The sequence below is a fragment of the Sturnira hondurensis genome, unplaced genomic scaffold, assembly GCF_014824575.4.
Source record: "Sturnira hondurensis isolate 20B ecotype Veracruz unplaced genomic scaffold, ASM1482457v3 Scaffold0017436, whole genome shotgun sequence".
Taxonomy (NCBI): Eukaryota; Metazoa; Chordata; class Mammalia; order Chiroptera; family Phyllostomidae; genus Sturnira; species Sturnira hondurensis.
In genome coordinates, this window is record NW_028090067.1 from 15,006,307 (window position 1) to 15,029,214 (window position 22,908).

General features: G+C 55.1%; 1 protein-coding gene across 1 annotated transcript; it reads left to right on the plus strand.

Moving 5' to 3' along the window:
• Positions 1 to 14,133: 14,133 nt before the first annotated feature.
• LOC119002360 (apolipoprotein L6-like) lies at positions 14,134 to 21,971 on the plus strand. The gene is made up of 5 exons (XM_037068237.1): positions 14,134 to 14,160; positions 16,424 to 16,487; positions 18,293 to 19,097; positions 19,922 to 19,964; positions 20,839 to 21,971. The coding sequence occupies exons 2-5, from the start codon at positions 16,471 to 16,473 to the stop codon at positions 21,048 to 21,050; spliced, it is 1,077 nt and encodes a 358-aa protein (XP_036924132.1). The 5' UTR covers positions 14,134 to 14,160; positions 16,424 to 16,470; the 3' UTR covers positions 21,051 to 21,971.
• Positions 21,972 to 22,908: the final 937 nt, after the last annotated feature.

Sequence of the window (22,908 nt, forward strand, 5' to 3'; positions counted from 1 at the left end):
ACGCCCCCCACCCAGCCAGAAATGGTGGGAGAAGCCTAGAGGGGTTTATGCTTATGACTGGCAAACCCAGGCAAATCCATAACCTCTTAGAGTCTGACTTTTTCTCATTCCACCCGGAAAACTGGCTTCCTGGCCTTGCTCAAATATTCTCCTCTGAAAAGTTTTGCTGGACGTACTCCCTCCAGGCACCTCCGTGTTATTTGTCTGTGGTCCTTTCATATGGCTCACCTCCCTGCATCCGATTTCTGTTTCCATTTGGGCTCCTCTGTCAGAGTCTGTGCTGGGCCCCAGACCCTATTCCAAGCACTTTACTGTTGGTGATGCGTCATGATGGATATTGGCATTATCCCCATTTAATTGAGGGGAAGTTAGAGAAACTTGCCATGGTCACACAGCTCATCAATGGAGCTAGAATTTGAACCCAGGAATAGAACCCCTGAGCACCTTACTTTGATGCTCGAGTGGGCAAATGCCCTGTTTTATATTAATCTGTGTATCTCTTGGCCCTCATGCAGCGTCTTGTACCACTTTTGAATTGATTAAATGTTTATTAAATAAAAAGATGGGTGGCCTTTCAAGGAAGGCCAGTGAAGGTGATGGGCCCCTGGACACATTCAATCCACCCATCATCACCCGTCATCTGTCCTTCCATGACCCATCCTTCCACCTACTCAGCCATCCACCGACCCATCCGTTCAACTACCCACCCTCCATCTGCCTCCCACTCACCGGTCACAGAGCACCAACTGTGTGTCAGAAACCTTTCCACATGTGGAGCACAACAGAATCAAATCAAAACACACCTCTGTGTTCAAGAAACTCCCAGCGTCCTTGGGGAGACAAGGAAGGGGAATGAAATCCCAGTATAGTTTATCCAGCACTACGATCGAGGTACGCACACGCCCTTGTTTCCATGGACACGGGCTTTCACTGTTTGCAAAGTGCCCCGTGGGCAGGGTTGCCTCGAATCTCCACAGTGGCCTGGGAGGTAGCGAGCATCACCCCATTCTACAGCTGCAGGCAATAAGGCTCAGAAAGAATAAGCAAATGTGCTGACTGTCCCAGGCCAGTGCCAGACATGTCCGTTATGACCACCCTACATATATAGTGCTTTCCAAAAGTAACTGTCTTGCCCCAGCCCCTGTTGAGGGGCAGGCATAGCGGTCATGTCCTCCCTATAACTCACTGCCCGACTCAGCAGATTGGACCAGACCTGGCACCTGGCCCGAGGCCACCAAGTCAGGGCTCTGTCTCACAGCCAATGTCTATTAGCTGCATCAGTCAGGTCCCCTCTTTGAAATGTGAACAGGGACACTGGGAAAGAATTGACTAGGCAGTAGGACATGCAGCGTCCAAGACAGTCAGTTTCGTGACCAGCACTGAGTTAAGAGCCCCGAACCTGGAGCCGCTCCCTGGAACCTTAGGTCTGGAATGCCCTCCTCGCTGGCCTGTGACCTCCATGCCGGGCCCAGTTACCACTCCAGGATTACCGTGAGCTGCCTCATGCTGTATGACTCCCCACCCCGGTGTATCCTTTCAATGAGCCATTTTGTTTGTTGAGTCAGCTGGTTCCTGTGACCAAAAGGGTCAGGTGCCTGACCCCAGCAGCGTGCTCAGAGGTCACACACGAGTCTTCGCCCGGGACGCCGAGCTGGGCCACCTGCAGGAGCTCTCCAGCTTCAGTAGTGGAAGACGCAGTCGAGAAACGCGTAGCTAAAAATGCCATAGGGATTTTCCCGGGAGCTATCACTTGTTTACTTGTTCGTGTGTTCATTCATTTGTTTCTTCAACAGCCTGGAACTCAGGGCCTGCTTCGTGCCAGGCAGCTCTAAGGGGGTCTGCTCAGACCCTCCGCAGCTTCAGCCCTCACTTCCGGTCACTTACCGGAGGGTGAGCCCAGCAGGGTGGTGGGGCAGGACAGGGCGGGACCGATGAGTACCCCACCTGGCTGTCGGGGGGACAAGATTTAGAGGTTGGTAAGCAGCAGAGCGGAAAACTAAACTGGAATCCACAGCGTTCCTCCCATCCCCAGCCCCTGAGCTGTCCAGGGACAGCCTGGGCATTTAAATCTCATCAACCCATTAGTGGTGCTAAAGTGTCTAATAGGAAGCTGTCAGCCCTTGGCAGGCACTCGCATTAACGGGCCCACGCGTGGAAACCTGTGGCTTTGAAGTTGATGAACCTTCTGAGTTTTACCATTTAAGCTAACAGGCAGGCACCGACATCTGTTCGCACGTACACATCTCTACCAACAGAACAGGCGGCACCTAACGGTTGCTATGGCTACCTGGAGTCGCCAGCTCTGTTTGGGGTTATAATTATCCCTCCGACAGCCTTCAAGTGGCCGGAGCAGGGAAGCTGGAGGCGAATGAAGTAGGAAAGCCATGCCGCCTTGGCGTGTACGACCTTCTGCAGCCTTGCCTGCTCATGTCACACACGTACACACAGAGGCACATTCGTCTGACCCCTGATGGGGCAAATGGATACCACTGACTCAGACCCACTCTTCTCCGTTTCTGTTTCACAGCACAGACTCCTCTGAACGTGAAAATCTGAGTCTTGTAGGATCATCCTCAGGCCTGCAAATTCTGGAGTCTCGAGACCCCAGAATTAGAAATCCAGGGTGCCAAAGCCTTCAATTTTTTTCACCACTCTGGATACTTGGGCTCTAGATTCCAGAATCATGGAAAGGTAGAGCTAGAGAAGTCTAGAATTATAGGGCCGTAGTATCCTGAAGCTGACGGGGCCCTTGCATGGCATCTTGTCCAAGTTTCCACTGAGGGCAGCATCCTCCTATACATCATCATCGAGCAGCTGCTTGAATACTCTCAGGAGCTGAGAGCTCACTACCTACAGCTTTATATTGAGTCTTCTTTATATTGAACCAAAATATGCCTCCTTGTCATGCTTCCTCCCTGGTCCTGGCTCCGCTGGCTGCTTGGGGATGTGGAGGACCAGCCGGGCCTCTCTCACGAGGGACGCTGCAGCTTCACCTAAGCCTGTCCAGACTCGACACCCCCAGGATTTCAGCCGAACGCCCTCCCCTGGCAAAGTGAGCTAGGAGCCCGCCTGGTGGGGAAAGGCCAGTCTGTGCTCTTCAGCATCTGATGACTCTCATCTCTTGTCACAAACACACACAGAGAGAACTTCCCAGCAAGGGGCTTCCACACCCACCCAGGTCTGCATCTCCGGGGGGCTGTCCACCAGGCCCCTCTCTTTCAAGGGACACAGTCCAGCCCAGATGGCCTGGGAATGGCTAGCCCCCGGTCTCTGTCAGCTCCTCACAGTGAATCAAGGGGATTATGCTTTAAGACACTACCAAGGGGTCGTGGCTGGTGTAGCTCAGTGGATTGAGCACAGGCCTGAGAACCACACTATTGCGGTTCAGTTCCCAGTCAGGGCACATGCCTGGGTTGCAGGCCAGTTCCCAGCAGGGGACTCATGAGAGGCAACCATACATTGGTGTTTCTCTCCTTCTCTCCTTCCCTTCCCCTCTAAAGATAAATAAATAAAATCTTTAAAAAAAGATACTACCAAGGGGAGCCAGTGATGGAAAGAATGAGAACACTGGCTCTTCAAAGCTGCAGGTCCCCTCAACCTTGGCCACTTCCCTTTCTCCTCCTCCTCCCCCGGAGCCACCCCTTTGCAGGCATCTCAGCCCAGCTTGCTCCTTCCTGGCAGGGTCTGCCCTCCTGGACCCGAGCCAGGCTGGACTGGCAGCAGGGCTGGGCCCCAGAGCCTGCAGCGCCTGCCTGAGGCCCTCCATGGGGAGGTGGGACCCCCGGCTCACCCCAGACCCCACTCAGGCTCACCGCCCACTCCTCCCAGCCCCTGGCAGGCTCCATGCCCACCAGGTCTCCCTTTCTCCCCAGCTGTCCTCCTGAGCCTCCAGCCAGGCAGCAGGGCTGGGGGTGGGGAGAGGTATCTTATAGCAGCTGGGAGAGGCACAGGGAACTAAAAATACAGCTCCACCGCAAGACTCCTCCTCTCCCTGGAGGCCCGAGGGGCTTATTGGAGGGGGGCCGGTGGGGACACAGGATCCCAATAATATTCCAGTCAACAGGTGTAACCTGGGGACACTGCCTCCCTCCCCTCCTTCTTCCTCCCAGCCTTGGAATGGCTCCTCCAGCCCCACCTTGCACCTGTCACCTGGATGGGGCCCAGCCCCAGTGCCACAGCACCCCCATGTCCCCTCTCTCTCCCTTCCTGGCCCATTCCAGCTCTCCTTCTGGGAATCTGCCCCTGCCCCCTCCTCCACCCCCTTCCCAGCAGGTGTGCCCCCTTTCCCCTCTAGGCTCCAACAAAGGTGTGACCTTCTGGCCTTTCTCTGCTTTGGGGTGCAGCTCCCCAGTGCCGCCCTGTGAGCTTCCTTAGAAGCAGAGATGAAAAGGCCACAGACATCCACTGCATTCACTGCACCCCAGGGGCACTGCCCTTCCTAGCAGCCCCTTTCGATAGACACTTTTATAAGCTTCACGGGACACACGAGGAGGCTGAGGCACAGAGAGGTCAAGTAACTCGCCCGATGTCGCACAGCTAGGAAATGCCACACATGAAATTGAAACCCAGGCGGAGTTTGCGCTTCACAACCAGAAACTGGTTTCACTTAGGGATCCTTCCTCTTCCCCCTCTCATCTTTATGATCGCAGCCAGCAAAGGGCCGAGTCAGCCAGCTCTTTGAATATTTATTCTACTGCACTGAGTAGTCCAGGGTCTTGGCTTCCTGGGGGCAAAGGCAAAGACAAGTGGAAGGCTGACCAATGGGAGGCCCTGCTGCCATCTAGTGGAGGCAGAGAAAAGTTTCCACCGCTGGCTCCGCCCCTTCCTTCCTCCTTGGCTCACTGGCCCACCCTCCCAGCCAGCCAGGTAGGGGATCGTTTTCATCCGTCTGTTCATGGCGTTGTCCAGAGATGGTTTTTCAAATTATAGAAAGAAATGAACAAGCCATGGTCCTTGCTCTCAAAGGACTGAAAGTCGAGCGGAGGAACCCCCACAAAGCGATGGGGAACACGCCCAAGATTTGAGCCAAGGACCGTGGGAGGGTGAGAAGGCAACCGAGGTCTGCAGGGAGAGGAGCTGTAGCAGAGGGGCAGTTGGCTGGGTCTCAGTGTGGGGGAGCGTCCCGCAGGGCCTTCTAAGCAGAGGTGACGAACGGTGTGCGCAATAGCCGAAGGATGCAGGGGGCACGTGGGGACAGGGGTGCTATGGGAGGCAAGACTCCCTGGGAAGGTCCTCCCGGACGGACCAGAACTGGTTCGAGAGGCTGTGCTGGGGCCTGGGTCACCACGGTGAGCACGTCGCAGCCCCTGGGCTTTGGGAGTGACGGGAGGGAGGGGTATATACACAGAGGCTGGCAGCACTTTGTGAGGGACAGGACCGGGTTAAAGGCTCTGGGACCAGACACGTGGGTTAGATGCTTGGCTCATTTCGTGCTATTTTTGTGATCCACAACTTTCCGGGGCTTGGGTCTTCCTCTCTGGAAAAGGGCAGCTTGGAAAATAATTACTATCTCAAATATGGTCGTGAGGATTAGAAGAGGGGGTGCGTATACAGGACCCAGCGTGGTGCGCGGCACGGTGAGTGCTCAGCAGCGGCTCACTGCGGTATCAGGTGCAAAGGCGTGGTGAAGGAAGAAATGATGGTTCCACCAGGGAACGTGTAACCAAGCTGGTTCCACCAGGGAACGTGTCCAGGTAATGCCTAGACAGAACTTGAGGGATCAGTAAGGGTTTGTTAGGAACAAAACGAGGAAAGGGTATTCCAAACACAAGGACCAAAACATTTAAGGATGTGGAAGTTGGTGTGTTAGGACTAGTTTGGTTGCGGGTGACAGAAAATCCGAACAACATGACTTCCACAGGAGAATACTTATTTCTCTCCCATATGGAGGTCCAGAGGTAGTGGTCCAGGGCTGGTCTGGTACCCACAAGGTCACCGACCCAGCCTCAACCCACTGTAGTGCTCTGGTGTATCACACACACACACACACACACACACACACACCCGGCCTTTAACTCTTGACCCAAGATGGCTGCTTGAGCTCCAGCCATCATGCCATTCTTCCAACCAACAGGAAGGCAAGAAGAGTGAAGAACGTTGTGCCCTCTATCTTTAGGGATACTTGGGGAAGTTGTAAGCAATACTTCCTCTCAGGGCACACCACATGGCCACACCTTTTTCCAGGGGCAGCTGTGAAATGTAGTGTTTATTATCATACAGCTGTATCTCCAGGTAAAAACTGGGAGTTCTAAACAAAACAAAAACAAACTCTCGGATACAGACCACAGATGATGGTTAAAAGAGGGGAAGAGGGTGGGAGGAGCATAAAATGGGTAAAGGGTGTTTTAATTATATGGTGACGGCTGGAAAGGAGACTTTCGGTGGTGAGTACACAGTAATGTATACAGATATCAATGTTATTGGTATTGTTAATAATTATAATATTATTAACCAATGTTACCTTAATAAAAATAAATAAATTCAAAAACTTAAAACTGAAAAGAGAGGGAAGTTCCATTACTTAGAAGGAAGGGGGAAGACGGTAGATTGAGTGTAAACTAGAAATTCCAGCCACCGGAGTTGAGAAAAGCGCGATCCATGCGGCAAAGCACTCGTAGTTGGGCGCCTCCCTGGCGGATGGAGTGGCGGAGGGAGCGGCGGGAGATGCGGCCGAGAAGGAGGCAGCGGCCGACCCGGGAGAGCCAGCGGCGGGGGCCACGGGAGTTAAGGTTCCCAGGATCCGCGGAGGGATTTCAAGCAGGGATGGGCCGCGCTCTGGTTTGCTGTCCTGGATCCACGGCCCTAGGTGCAGAGGGGGCTGCGTAATGGAGGGGACACGTCTGGAGGTGGGAGACCTACCTCTACTACAGTGTGTTCTACACATTTTCGCACACACGGCAACGCCAGGAGTTGTGCAGGGAACGCCGTATACCCGCACCCCTTAAACTCTACCACGGACATTTTTAATAGCGTTATCACATTTCTACCCACCCTCCATGCAGCCATCGTTGTTTCTCCGTTTCTGTGCATTTCACAGGAGATTGTGGGCTCTGTCTGACCAGTTCCCTCTAAATACCGCAGCGTGAATTTTTTATTGAGGTGTCGAATTTCCATCTGATGCAATGCACGTACTTGGCCAATTCATGCACGTGCGGAAGCCAAACCTCCTACCAGGATACAGGGCATTATCCTAGCCCCAGAAAGTTCCCACACACCCCTCTGGCTCAAGCCGCCCCCACCCCCCGCCCCCGCCTCTCAGAGGCAACCTCTGCCCAGATGTTCTGTTCTGTTGGGGGAAGGGAGACCTCTAGGANGGCGGATGGAGTGGCGGAGGGAGCGGCGGGAGATGCGGCCGAGAAGGAGGCAGCGGCCGACCCGGGAGAGCCAGCGGCGGGGGCCACGGGAGTTAAGGTTCCCAGGATCCGCGGAGGGATTTCAAGCAGGGATGGGCCGCGCTCTGGTTTGCTGTCCTGGATCCACGGCCCTAGGTGCAGAGGGGGCTGCGTAATGGAGGGGACACGTCTGGAGGTGGGAGACCTACCTCTACTACAGTGTGTTCTACACATTTTCGCACACACGGCAACGCCAGGAGTTGTGCAGGGAACGCCGTATACCCGCACCCCTTAAACTCTACCACGGACATTTTTAATAGCGTTATCACATTTCCACCCACCCTCCATGCAGCCGTCGTTGTTTCTCCGTTTCTGTGCATTTCACAGGAGATTGTGGGCTCTGTCTGACCAGTTCCCTCTAAATACCTCAGCGCGAATTTTTTATTGAGGTGCCGAATTTCCATCTGATGCAATGCACGTACTTGGCCAATTCATGCACGTGCGGAAGCCAAACCTTCTACCAGGATACAGGACATTATCCTAGCCCCAGAAAGTTCCCACACACCCCTCTGGCTCAAGCCGCCCCCCCCCCCCGCCCCCGCCTCTCAGAGGCAACCTCTGCCCAGATGTTCTGTTCTGTTGGGGGAAGGGAGACCTCTAGGAGCTGCAGTGGTGCCCACATCTGGAGTGGGGGCAGGGCATAGGGAGGAGAGGAGGGGGGAGGGGCTCTGCTGGGGAGAGGGAGTGAGTGCTGGCTGAGGATAGTGGCACCGTTTACGAAGGCGGGGGGCGGGGCCGGGGGGAGACAGGTCTCCCTTGGGACAGAAACGTCTGGAGTGTGTGCAGGACCTCTGTCTGGCAGGCGCAAAGACACATGTGTGTCTTGGACACTTGCACCGTCCTCTGGCAAGGTGGCCAGAGGAGTGGCGGCGTTTCTCCAGCTTTGATGCCCTCCCCAGCCCAGACCTAGTGCTCACAGGGCCCCTGCCACCAGCAGAAGGGCCACTCCCCCGCCGTCCCAAGGAAGGCCATATCCCTGCTTTCCTCCAGGTAGCTGCGTGGGAACCTAGATGGCACAGGGTGGAGGTACCTCTGGGGTGCAGAGCACAGAGAGGAGCCTCATTCCGAGTGGGAGCAGGGGGGGCAGCGTCCACCTGCCCCCTGCCCCCTCCCCTCTCCTTGTGTCTTCTCTTTCAGCATCCGTAGGATGGTACCCTTCCCCGTCCCTGTACCACTGCCTCCGGCCTCCCCTCCAAGGTCTTGGTTGCCAAAAGCCCCTCCGGGGGTGAGGCCAGCAACTCTGTGCTTCCTGGGAGGACCCAGCGGGAGCAGAGACTCAAGGAGAAGCAGGGACCCACAGCCAGGCTGCAGCTGGGCTTTTTCTCATGTGCCTCACATCGTCATGGCAGAGGAATTGCATTCTCAAAACCCATCTGGTCCACTGGAGAGACTCCTGGTGTTTGCATTAGTGGGACTGGGGGTTCTCCAACACGCTGACCTGGTTCTCCCGAGAGAGCACGGGCCTGCATGCAGAGTTGAGGCACAGAACACCTCGGATTTATCTGGCAATTTGGAGAAGCCTCCATTTACCCCATCCGCACAGGCCCAGAGACTGAGTTAGTGTAGAGGGAGTGGCAGAAGTCACTTAGGAAGGGACATCAAGAAGAAGAGAGGGATCCTGGAAGGCGCCCCACACTGAGAACTGGGAAGGGGAAGATGGAGATGGAGAAGGAAAGCCCCGAGGACCTGGGGAGCCCCGAGACACCACGGGGAGCACAGTGACGGTGCTGCTGGCATTTGAAGGTTGTGGGGAGGAAGCTAAGCAGAAAGTGAGGGTAAGTACTAAGGACTCCTTCCTGCGTTCTAGGCGTGGGTGAGGGCTGAAGCGCAAACAGATATGCTCGTATGTGAGGCGAAGTGCTAGCTGCTGCGACGAACAATCCCCCAAATCCCGGGCAGCTCACTAGTTTTTACCAGTGACATCACAGGTTTGGTTCCATGTGCCTCACTATGCAGGCTGGGGGCAGGGCTCTGCTCCACACAGTGATTCAGGGACCCAGCTCCATCCCCAGGGACTTCAAAGACCTTGGGTCCCTGCAAACCCAGCAGGCAAACATTGAGAAACACTCTTTTCTCAATGACTGTGAGGGACACGTTTTATAATCTCCTGGACAGGTGAGGAAGGGGAGCTGGGAATACAACGTCCACACAAATGACGTCTTTAGATCCTGCAGAGCATGTAGTGCATGCTCAGTACTTGTTCTATCTCTTCAGGTTGCCATTCCCCGGGTGAGCTCATCTGGGGGCAGGGACAGGTGAAAGGGGCTGGGGGAGGGTGACCACTCCCGTGGGTCCAGGTCTGTGATGATCAGAAAGGCAGTGTCAAAAACGGGTCGTTGGAACAGGACTTGGAAGACAGTTGGAGAGTTAGGGCGACGAGAATGTACACGGAATATTCACCTGCAAAGGAAAACCTGTGGAGATCGATTTGGCCGGGTCAGAGGTATGGGTGACCCACGCTGGTCATGTATGAGGTTGGAAGTTGGCTCAGGAATGACTTTGAACTTAAGAATTTTGGCAGCTCTTCAGGAAGCCCTGAGGACTGGCTGTGGCTGTGGCCTGGGTGGGGTTGAGGGAGGGGTTTCCTGGCCAACTGGGATGGGTCCACAGGGTCAGTTAAAATTAGTCTCAGCGGCCCAGCATTGAGAAGCCAAAGGAAAACAGTTGGGCCGGCTCATGTGGCCACCTGTGTTTGCTTCTCTGGGGGCTCTTGGACATCCTCTTTTGGACTGAGGGGTGGGGGTGGGTCTCAGAATGGGAGCCTGGCTGTCCCAGGATTTCTGCTCCAGGCTGTGGGAGCAGCCCTGTAGGTTTTGACTTTGGCAGCTGGAGTGGGGTGAGGGCAGTTTGGCCCAACTCCCCCGTCAGCCCCGCCCCAGGCCACCTGGACCTGGAGGGGTCTCCTCTTCACCCTGCCAGCCCCTCTTTTGGGGGGGTCTTCTTAACCAGCAAGACCAGGTCACGGACTCGCTTCGTTCACCTCTGAGGCAATATTCAGCATTGTCCTTGCAAACTGAATAATTGGTGCACATTTTTAAAATGGTGTGTTACTCAGCAGGCTCAGTCTAAGGCCCCACCCCACGACCTCTCTCCTCCCACACATGCACCAGGCCCCGTCTTGAGGAGGAGACAGCACGGTGGTGCCAGGGGCGGGGAGGGGCACCCGACATACTGACCACTGAGCAGGAAAGACTGCGGTCCTGTGAACTGGCCCCTCTAAGCACACCCCGCCCCACCCAGATAGCAGTGGGGTTGCTGATCAACAGTGGGCAGTATGGTGGGTTTGAGTTCTGGCTCTGTGGTCAGCGGTGTGACTTCAGGCCGGCCACCGAACCTCTCCTTTCTCAGTTTCCTCCTCCATCGCACGGCAGTCCTAACAACACCTGCCTCATAAGGAAACCACTTTAAAAAAAAACTGAGTTGAAATGGCTAGATTTTGACCCTGTTATACAATGAGTGTGAAACTGATGGACTGTGAGGCCCATGAGAGCAGGCTCCCTGTCCATCTGGTATTCCCATTGCCTGGTACACGGCCAAGTTCATGCTGACAGTAGGAGCTGTGCCAGCCCCCTCAGCACCACACCGTGAGCGCGCATTGCTGGGCTGTTCTGCGTCCTTTACAAGCCTGGGCTCTCTCTGTCGGTCTCCCAAACACCTTAAGCAGGAGGTGCTGGACGAATACTTGTTGAGTGAGGAAGTGCCCACTGCCTGGAACCAGGTGGATAATGGATGGAGAAGAGCTTTGAAAACTGTAAAGTGCATAGAGTATGAGGATGTAACACACTTAGCGCTGCTCCCCGAGGGTCTAGGGTCTCGGGGGAACGTGCCCGGGGCCTGTGGCTGTGCCACTCCAGTCTCCACCTCCGACTTCATGTGGCCACCTCCCACCCGTGAGTCTCTGTGTCTGCTCTTCTGTTTCTTCTAAGGACTCTGTCCTTGTGTTTAGGGGCACCCTAAATTTTGGATGACCGTATCTTGAGATCCTTAGTGTAATGACCTCAGCCAAGAGCCTATTTCCAGATAAGTTCACATTCACGGGTGCTGGGGGGAGGATGTGGATGCATCATTTTGGGGTCACCAGTCAACCCACTACAGATGGAGAAACGCAGGCCCAGGGGAGAAAGGATTTACTTAGGACCCTGCAGGGCAGCCAAGGGACAGCCTGGTCCCCCGACACTGGGAGGGAGCTCTGTCCCAGCCCATGCTGCCCTGGGCCCCCAAGATTCTCTGGGAAAGTCTTCAGTGAAAAACCATCTGGACGCCATCTGGGCTTGGAGGAGCCCACCCTTCCTGCACAGAATGGCGGACAGTGTGAAGGTGGGAGGGGACCCTTTCCCCTCTGGCTGCATGCCTGGGGCCTTGGCTGCCGTGCTGCCTCTCCCTGCAGCTCCAGCCTCGGGGTCCATGCTCCCATCATCTCCTTCTCCACTGAGGACAGGGGCAGCTCTGGAGACCTGGAGGTTGTCCTGCTCCCTGAGGCTCCCAGGACTGAGGAAGACCAGCAGGGAGGCCCAGAGGGCATGGCTGCCTGAATGGCCAGCTCCACCAGGAACACAGCCTCTGTTCAGAGCATTGTCAAGTGTGGGAGGCCCAGTGCCAGCTCTGGAAAGGCCCCTGTGAATCCCAGCTCCGTGGCCCACCAGCCTGTTGGTCCTGCTCACAGTGCCCCAGAGGGATGTCAGTCAGCCCCCGCCCCTTGCAGAACCAAGACCAGCTGAGTGGGTCACACCTCTTGCAAAGCAACAGCCCCTGTGTGGCCTCAGGTCACGTCGGACCAGAGAGAACATGGGACTTGCAGGCAGGTGACTCTGAGCAAACCACATGGCACATGGTCCCTGCTTGCACACACATGAAAGCGTCAGCCCCTGACTGTGCGATCGACTCACACCCACAGACGCGGACTCCAGAACAGGCTCTGCCGATCCTCAGCTGCAGGGACACCAACCAGTCACTGCCCACCCTGAGGTCTCAGATGCCTCGTCTGCAAAGTGGGTGCGTCGGGACCACAGCAGTGTCTCTCAGGTCATGGGGGCCAGATGTCTTTGGGAGACTCCGACTTCAGGGACTTTTGCACAGGTGCACACGCTGCACACTGCGGGGCACCTGAGTGGACCCCCTTACCAAGCATGGTCAGTATTTCTACAGAGGGACCATGAACACTCGAAGCAAGTGGCATACGTCCAACTGAAACAGCTCCAATTCAGGTCAAATTTCACCACAATACAGCATGAAAACGAAGTTTCTGTTTTCAGAGTGTTTGCATTGCACAGTTCAGACAAGAGGCATCCGAGCTTTAGTGTCGCCACCTTGGAGGGTAGGACAGATGCAGGAGGACGGTCCTCACAGCTGCCCACGGTGGGGTTGCTGGGTGCTGGCGGCACTCACCAGCTGGGTGCTGGTTGCTGGGTGCTGGGCGGCCAGCTCACGGCTCCTCGCCACGGCTCTCTGCCACCCGAGCTGCTTTAACAGCCATTTCACACACGGGAATCCAGGCTGAGGTGCCGCGGGTCGCGCTCACCCTCAGCGTCCTTGCCTGACCAGTGACCACCTGTCCCTCACAGCCCTCTGACTGGTCTCTCCTGCCCACTGCCTGTGACATCTGCTAGACAAAGCAGCAAAAGGAAAGTGAACGTAGAAGACCTTTCTCGGAAGGCCCTGTTTTCCCAGAAGAGGCGGTGCCTGCCCTGTGTGACCAGAACCCCGTTTCACAGTCCCACACAGTATATATATTGCTGCTCAGAGCAGAGCAGCAGCGCGGGAAGGGGCACTGCCAGCACAGCAGCTGGAGACGCCGCGCTTCCCTTTGTCCTCTGCAGGCATTGCTCACAGGCTCCTTCGAGCCGGACCAGAGGCCCCCAGAGAGGCGAGGACTGAAGAGGTGGACCGGACCCTTCCTCTAGTTCCAGGCCCGAGGCTGCAGTTAGAACAGGTAGGACACTGCACAGGAGGTGGGGGCTGCTTTCGGGCCCCTGGAGGGCGATGTGCCCCAGAGGTCGGCTACAGAACGGGAGCTGTTGTCAGGGCTGGCCAGGGGTTCAAATCCCCGTCCTGCCAGGGACTAACTTTGTGAGCCTGCAAAAGGTCTAAAGTTCACGTTTTTTACTGACCCATCAGGACAAAAATCTCGGCCTCATAGGCCACTTGAAATTTAAATACAAACCTGATTAACAGTATGGTGTGCCCCACCGAGTGGCATCTCCGCTGCCCACCCTGGCCAGGGACCCAATAGGAGGGGAGGGCCTGGCCCCAGTGTGTGGGAAACTTCTAGGCCTCAGGTGTTTCCCTAGAAGTTCCCCACAGAGAGGCTGAGGGGTGCTGTCTTTGAAGGAGGGACTGGGTGGCCGGTCTCCACAGTGCAAAGCCAAGCCCCGGGGTGTTTTCAGACAAAGCCACCTTTTCTTGCTCAGACTGTTGGAGGGGGTGGAGTTGCTTGTGGGGAGGAGTCATTGCAGATCCCCAGGGACAAAGACACCCCAAGCAGGCACACAAGGACGGTCAGCAATAGGAGCCCTCAGCCTTGGCTGGTGTAGCTCAGTGGATTGAGTGGTGGCCTGTGCACCAAAGGGTCATTGAGGGTCATTGGTTTGATTCCCAGTCGGGGCACGTGACTGGGTTGTGGCCCAGGTCCCCAGTAGGGGGCACATGAGAGGCAACTACACATCGATGTTGCTCTTTCTTTCTCCCTCCCTTCCCCTCTCTCTAAAAATAAGTAAATAAAAATAGGAGGTCTCCCATGTCAGTTCCACTGTGTCTTGTCACATCCACAGAGGTCAGTAGGGAGGGGACCTGTTCCCACCAAGGAGCTCCATGGGCAACCTTTGCACCACTGCCCAGGACAGTCCCGTCACGGGGGCCCCTTGCGCCGCCCTTTGCCAGACACAGGCAGCCCCCTGCTGCTGGGACAGGGCTCTCGCTGTAGCTGCAACTTTCTGAATCACTGTGCTTCCCACGTGTCTCTTGTCAGAAGTGCGTGTAGTTGGATTTCGCTTTCTGACACAACCTACGAGTCTTTTCCTTCTAACAGAGGATCTTTACCCCGTTTAAAATTCTGAGAAAGGCAGAAAATCCTGTTCCATGATTTTTGCGGAGGTAGGCATTTTATCAGCTACTTCGCAGGTAAGTGAAGGGAAACAGAGTTTCCTGGAAGTCACAGAACTGGTAAGTGACGGACGAGAGCCCTGATCCACTTGACCAAGCCGCCTCCACACTGATTCGGATGGAGGCCGGCTCCTCCTCCAGCCTGTGAGACGTCAGTGAGACACCCTGCTGTTCTGAACGCAGAAACGGGCAGGGGCGTGCCTTTGGACACTGCGACAACAGAGACGCCTCGGGTCTGCCAAGGCAAGGGCTCCTCCATCCTTGCCTTTTAACGGAGGCCAGCACAGAATCCAGCAAGTCTCTGTGAGGGAAGACAGAGAGCAGAAGGACCCAGGACACTTGAAAGCACAGGAACACGTACGAGGACACAGGGAAACACGGCGCCACACACAGGCATTCCAGCAGCCGCCTTTCCTCTCTTCTCTGTCCGGGCTTCACTGCTAGAGTGTCCAGGGCTCTGACCTGCCCCCGCCCCCTTGGCTGTCTCTCCCAAAGGCTCACATGCAATGTTGTGGGTTGAACTACGTACATGGACGGCTCCCAGATGTAATCTCCCAGCCAGGACCAGGCCCACCTGTCACCGCCACCAACTCCACGTCTCTTGAACATACAGTCGACTATCTCAAAACCGACCCCCCCAAACTGAGCTCCGTACCCACCCAGAACACCTTCTGCCTGTCTCAGCAGCCGGGATCCTCGCTGTGGAAGCCCTTCGGGCCCCAGATCTGATGCGTCTCAGGGTCGCCCTTGACCTCACATTCTCCCTGGTCCCACAGCCACTGACGGCCCTATGGACCCCTCCAGCCCCATTGTTCTCTTACCTCCTACCCACCGGGTGTGGGCAGCGGGCCCCTCTTGCTCTGGCCACTGAGACAGCTTCCTGACAGGTCCACCTGCTTCCTCTCTTGCAAACCTGGAGTCTGTTTCCCAGCCCAAGTGATCGTTTTCACACCTGAGTGAATCAGGGAACTCCAGCCCAGGGGGCACCTTAGGGCTTATCTGAAAGGGCCTGCCCAGGAGTGGGCTGGCTGTGTGAGCACACTGCTCCACAAATGGATGGCAACTGTGTGCAGTCTGTCAGTAATCAACCTATCGAAATGTCCCCGGTCCCCACAGACACAGCCCCGCCCCCTTCCCTGGCCCCTAGGCCTCACCACTTAGCAAGAAGACTCTGGGATGTGCTTCAGACCCCACCAGTGTGCTCGGACAGGGCCTTTTGCAATTCTCGTAACACTCGTATGGTCTGGGAAGATAGTCTGGACTTAGGGGCCTTATAAATTGTTGCCTTGGGGTGGGATCAGAGGTGGGAGGTGGGGATGGCTGAGGTCGGGGGAGCATGGTGGGAATGGAGACAACTGTGCTTGAATGGCAAGAAAAAGAAGAAAAGAAAATCTTAAGGTAAGAAAAATTATTTCCTGGTCCTGTGAAGATGATCTTTTAATCATTATAATCAATTTGTTTACAATGATCAAAGGCTGGAAACAACCCAAGCATTATCAACTGATAGAAAAACAGGTAAAGAAATGAGAGTGTATTTATATGATGAAATACTGCATAGCAATCATCTTTAGAGACATTCGTCTGAAGTTCAAGAACAGGCAGACTGATCTGGGGCTACAGAAGCCCGGATAGGGGCTTCCTTGGGGCGGGGAGCATGGGGACTGAGAGCAGTCACAGGACCTTCCAGTCTGCACCTTGGTCGGGTGGCCCCCCATCGGCCTTCCCGGGTGTCCGCATTCATAGAGTGGGTGAAGACGGCAGCCTGTGTACCAGCCGCACCTCGGGATGAAATGTAGAAACGATAGTTTGCGAATATTAGCACGTCGGACACTTTTCTCGATCGATGTGAGTCTCCCTGTCTGCAGTCCCTGCACAACTGAGTTTTGTAAGGTTTCGTGATACTTGCAGTGACCTTGTTTCATGTTTCCAACCAGAAAGTGATTGGACTCCTGGGGACGCCTCTGACTCTCCCACGGACGAAATGAGCAAGGATTCGGGGTAAGAATGCAGGGCTGGGGTTGCTTTGCAGAGGCGATACGGAGGGTCCCTTCCCTGGGGAAGAGCCGCTTCTGCAGAAATGCCCGGTACTCTGATCACGTGCAACTCACGTGTCCCGAAGGCATCAGTCTCGACGAGGGCCTGTCCCCACTTAGGAAGGCATATGCTCCTGGGGGAAAAAGACTCCACAAGGTAAACTAAATGCTTTGGGGAGAACGTCAAGATCTAATCAGGTGCGTGACACTGAGCAACCTGACTGACCCCAAGGGTATGAATTGTCCTACCTCGGGGGGCCTCACCTCTGTGAGGCACATGAAGCAGGAATGCAGTCTTCCTGGCCCACGAGTCACCAAGAAAGCCGCCTGGCGTTGCTGCACTCGCAAATGAAGCCCAGTTCTCTGTGGGTCAGGGGACGGAGTGTCACCAGCCTCCAGCACAATGTGACAGTTGGGAAGGGTTCTCGGAGTGATTGAGGTGTGCGTTCACTTTTTGGAACCCGGCTGCAATGTGACCCTAGGTCAGTGGGCGTGGCTGCCTGATGCAGGATGGACCAGGGCCTGAGCATCTGCATTGGAGGCCTTTGGTTCAATTAGGAAAACCAAGAAGCCGAACTGGCCTTGGCCTTCATCACCTTACAGACAAAACCCGAGAATTCCTGCAAAGTGGTATTGTGCACATTTGCAAATATGTGTCAACTGTTGTTTCTTGGTCCCTGCACACCTGGGAAATGCAGAGGTGAGGGTAGGCTGGATGGTGGCACCTGCCAAGGTCCGGGTTCTGAAGCAGGCTCTTCCTCCTGGCTCTCATGCCCCGCCTCCTTCCCCCCTTTAAAGCCCCAACTGTGTGGGAGAGGCCCCTTTGCCCTCTGGGCTTCCATTCTCTCTCCCCAAAAGAAAAGCAGGCAGCTCAGATCCTCTCCAGGGTTCATCTCAGCCCTGAGACTCCTCTCTGAGCCAGGGAACCTGTCCCCACCCGGCCTCCTGATCTTACCCTGAAGGAAATATAGGAGGAAAGTGCCCGAAGGCGTAGGCCTTGCTCTTCCCTGGTTACTGCTCTCCTGTGAAGGACACACCTGGCCCGGCTGGCACTGGTCCCTTCATACTTCCTACTGTGACATATTAGAAAAGGAAGGGCCTGGGCCCCACGGTCTCTGGCTTTTCCCATTAAGACCAATCCTGTCTACTTGAGGGGACTAGGAAAGCTTGCCGAGGAGAACATTAGAGATCCTATTTCTCTGGGCCCTCTCGGGGTACCGCTCCTGATAGGAGCATAGACTCACATGGGAGCCAAAGTCAAGGCCATGGGAGTGGAGGCTGCACTCAGCAATCTGTAGCCTCCATCCTCTGACTCACCTGTTCATACTCAGAAGCCCCGACTCTGCCCATCACCTGGGGTCCTCTTTCTCCTATGCTGTTGCCCACACCTCTCCCTCCTTTAGTCCCAGGTCTCTGCCCTCTACGAGGGTCTCAGCCTTTCCCCGCTGCCTCTCGGGGGACCAGTTCCATAGTCTCTCTGAAGAGCAAATGTCCATGAGGACCGTCCTCCCTTCTCCATCCCTTTGGCCAAGGCTGGGCGTGTCCCACGTGTCCCTCTGGATGCCCCTCTTATGTGTTCTCTTCATAGAAGCAGCCGCCCCCAACAATCTCTGGGACTGCTTACAGTCGGGTTGGAGGTCGCAGAGGGGTCAGGGAAGTGAGGGGGATTCCAGGCTGGGGTGGCCAGAACGTGTGCACACCACCTGGGCCTACCAGTCTGGCGTCCCAGATGGGAGGTGGGAGTCAACCCCTTATTTCTCTCATCCACAGGCACAACCATCGCATGCTTCTGGGTGAAAGTGCGGAGCAAGAAAGTAGAGGTCTGTCTGATGAAGAAAGACAATTTCTGAAAGAGTTTCCCATCTTTAAAGAGGAACTAGAAGCAGCCATCACTAACTTCCATGCCCTTGCGGATGAAATGGATAAAGCCCACCAAACATTCACCACGGTCAGCATGATGTCCAACACCGTCTCTGTCGTCGCCGATGTAATGGGCATCCTGGGTTTAGTCCTTGCTCCAGCAACAGCTGGAGGGAGCCTGATGCTTTCTGCTGCTGCTATGGGTTTGGGGACAGCAGCTGAGGCTGCCATCAACATCACCGACATCTTGGAATACCTTCGCAAGAAAGAAATCGAAGCTCAGGCCAACATCCAAGTGCCTGACTCTCAGCAACACTTGGCCATGAATGTTGCCACATCTGCCATTAAGTTTGGAACAAATGTCAAGGACATCGGGAAGAATGTCAATGCCTTTCAGATAGCCAAGAACCACCCGCGCCTAGCTGCAGCTGCCGAGCGTCTCCTGACCGCTAGCCAAGTCTCCTCCAAAACGAAAAAGCAGGTGCAGAGCGCTTTTGGAGGTACAACGATAGTGATGAAGCATAGTACTCACTTGCAGAAAAGGGGGATGGCCTTCTTTGCCCTTGGCATGGACTTGCTGGCCCTCATGAAGAACAAGAAGGACCTGGAGGAGGGAAGCACAACAAAGTTGGCAGAAGAGCTGAGGGCCAAGGCCCGGAAGGTGGAGCGAGAGCTGACTAAACTCACCAAGCTCTATGAGCACCTCAAGCAGAAGGTAAGGCTGTGCCTTCCCTTGGGGTGGGGGGTACTGGGGTGTGGGAGGTGGAACTGGGGTGCCTGGGCACCCCAGGAGTTACGGGGGGGTGTTAAGGAAGCCAGTGTGCGAGTGAAGTTTGCATAGATGGCCCTGAGGACGAGGGGCTCTTGGAGAAGAGGGGCTGGTGCTGGCAGGCCTGGGCGTGCCTGCTGTTCCTCCCTTGACGTTCTCTGAGGTGCCTGCACTGGGCAGAGGGTCTTCCCAGTTGTAGAGAAGAGGACACTGAGCCCCAGGGAGTGTCAGGGACTGAACTGTGTCCCCATGATAGCCCTATGTTGAAGCTCTCCTCCCGAGTGTGACTATTTAGAGATGACACTTCGGGGAGGTCGTCAGGCGGAATGAGGCATATGGGTGGGCCATAACCCTATGGGACCGGTGTCCTCATGGGGAAGAGAGAAGCACATGAGTGGTCTCGTTAAGCCTGTGCCAGCCCAACCGAAAGGCCCTGTGAGGCCACAGCGAGAAGGGGGACATCTGCAAGCTGGGAAGGGAGTCCTGACCGGGAACCATACTGGCCTGCCCCCTGGTCTGCACCCTGCAGCCTCTGGAACCATCAGAAAGTACCTTCCCGCTGTTGACGTCTCCCAGCCTGTGGTGCTCCATCACGGTGCCTGGGTGACCAGGACAGGGAGCTTAGGTGACCTTGCCAGGCCCCTAGCCGTGTGGGGTTGGGTCAGGATGAGGAGGCTGGGGAGCCTGAGTCAGGGCTTGGTCGCATCTACCCACTGTGAGGCCCTGGGGCCCCAGGAGCTGTCCTTGATGGGTGTTTCTGTTTCTTGCAGGAAAAATGGCGATGGTATTGGGAAGGAGTCCTCCAGGTGGCAGGTGAGGACGAAGCCAGGCTAAGCCCTGGGGCCTCTGTTGGAATAAAGGGGACAGGGTGGGGTGGGCAAGGTTGGCAGAGGAAAGGCCTGCAGACTCACCAGCTGGGAGGCCTGCTGGGTCCCCAGGGCACTGTCAGCGAGGAAGTGTTGTGAAGGTCCCTCTGTCCCCACCATTGCCACTCTGACTCACTGCCCATTCCTTGGTGAGGATGGCCAGGGTGGCCAGGGGTGCTCTCTCAGGCACTTTGCTCCTTCAGTCCCCTTCACTGAGTCCCACAGTCAGTGCGCATCACTGTTGCATTCTGGCTCTCTATACTGAGTGCTGATGGCAAGACAGTGGGGTCCCTGATGTGGAGGGCGTCACCCGGAAAATAAAAAGGCCTTTCCAAGTGAGGGGGAAACAACCGTTGGTTGGAGATCACTAAGCAACCTGTTCCGCCATCGTGGATTCAGGCAGAGGCCCAAAAGCACAGTGCAGGGGTGCGTATGAGAGTCAAAGGTGGGGTGTGTCCGGGAAAGGGGGGGCACCTCCATCCGCAGAAGGACGGCTTTCTCCTCTCCCTTTCAGCAGGTGCAGGTGACCTACACAGGATGCTGTGGCTTTGAGTTTTCAGGCTGCTGGTCACAGTAGCTGCTTTCTCGGCATCTCTGTAAACAGCTTTTGGGCCCAGCTGCTGAGGCCCGGTCTGTGGGTCATTACAGCGTCGTTCACACTGGGGGCCTGAGTGGGGCTAGGCAGTGCCTCTGGGAGCACAGCTCTGCCTCGATTTCCAAGTGGCCTGGGGGAGGCGGGACTGTGGTGGTTAAGGTATGGTTCCTTCTTGGACTCACCTGCTGTGCTTCTCTGCTCTCTTCCTCCTCGGTTTACACAAAAGGTCAGTTCTTGGACCTTCTCCAGCCCTGTGGACCCCAAGACCCAAGATCTGGGAAGTTTCTCGGACGTCGGATCTTAGAAATATGTGCTTTTTTGGTTTTTGCCTTGCTTTTATTTAAATGTTTTACTTATTTCTTATATAAGGTGACATATTTCCTTTGCCTCGCTTTGTTTTGTGTTTCTGTTTATGTTTTAGCTGCTTACTTGACATAATGCATTGACATGAAATGCTATTGTTCGAAATTCGGGAAAGGAAAAAGGGGTGGAAATCAGGCACCTTCCAAGGGTGACCGCGATTGCTGTTTGTCATAGAATTTTCTTCCTGTGCTTCTCATGAGTGGGTAGGTGTGAACTCGCTGTCAGGCTCTGTGGGGCTGTGATTGGCTGTCCCCGGCCCCCCCCCCCCCATCGGGCTGCAGAACAAAAGAGGTGTCTGTCCCCAGCCCCTGGCTTGCCCACACTCTCCTGCAGTCCTTTGCCTGCAGGCCCGCTACTTGCCCGCACAGCACGTTCACGGGCAACACCTGCCGCTGCTCAGGGCCCCACTCCGTTTTCTTGAACACTGCGTCTTAGGCTGTAAACTATTCTCTTGACTGTACATGTAGTCTTTGCATTAGATGTCTATTCGTCACCACATTCTCAAAATCAAGTCCACCGGCCTATGTAGAATTTATTGCCTCACGTGATTAAAGACCTAAGGGGTACAACGGGGCTTCAGCTGTGTCTGGAGCCAGAGGATAAAAATGATGTCATCAGGTTTCTGTCCCCCCATTTCCCAGACAGCATGCCCCAGGTGCAGGCTGATGGCCCCAGCACTCCCAGGTGTGCCCCTCCCATCTCAAAAGGGGGCGGGGCAAAGTCTCAGTCCCACTCTGATTGGTTAGGGCTGGGTCATGTGCCTGTGCCCACACTGATTGCTAGGATCTCTATGGTCTGTGGACTGAGCAAGGAGCTGGAAGATGAACTGCGACACCTGGTGCACTGTACACCCCTTCCCCTGAAGGAAGTCTTAGCTCGTTGAAAATTTCTCAGCGTCCACGAGGGCGAAATGAGTAACTGTGTGCCAAAAGCGTGTCCCATTGTTACCCGAATGCTTCCCTAAACTCAGAGTCCCTGAAGTGGGATACCTAAAATTAAAAAACAACAACAACAACAAAACAACTTCATGAAGGAAAAGGAAGACTCCTCGCCTCCTTCCACTTAGATTTGTTATACACACTACAGGAAATTTGGGAAAGATTTTAAAAGTGGAGGGCAAGAGCCCCAGTCTGAATGTCACGGGTCACAGCCGGTCTTAAGGCCTAGGGGTTTCGGGTGCCTGCCACCCCAGGGGTAGGCCGTGGTGTTTTCTGCTTCTTTCGCTCTCACGTCTTTGTCATAATTTGTCACGAATGCCACTGTAAGGAAAGAGCTCCCTGTTGGGAACAAGAAAAATAATCTCAGCCCCAAGGAGCCTGCGTCCCTAGCAAACATCCTGTAAGTTGATTGCCATCTGTTTAGTTTCAAAATTTTCCTCTCAGTTGAGACAGACCCCACTGTGTTCCCGCCCACAGGTTCTGTAAGCCAATAGCTAACCGCCACATCTGCTTCTGTGCAACGCTTGCTTGCTTGCCTCTATGTAAGGACTTAGCTGTAAGCGCTGGGTATGACTCTCATTTGCAGCCCTTGTGGGCACTGTGTCGCTTGACACTTTGAGAGTTCACCCCTGCACAGGTTAAACTTGGCCAATAAAGTAACATCTTTGGAACCCTGAAAGTCTCCGACATTTGTTCTCGTGGTTGGTGGATTCAACACTCCCTCCACTTTTCACAGCGTTCTCTGCGTGTCTGAGTGTCCTTGGAGTCCCGGATAAACGCCACTAATAAAAATACACTGCACGAACTGGAGAGTCGTCAGGCTTGAGCTGTGTTGTTTTGTGACCTGTCTGGGAGGGAGGGAAACAGAGGAAAGTGTGAATTAGGGAATGGAGATCTGAGACTCACCTGTGACGCTTACGTGCCTCGTGTCATTTCTGAGTTCTGGTTTGTTCAGCCAAGAAGTCGGTGTCACGTGAATGGAGTCCCCCACTCCA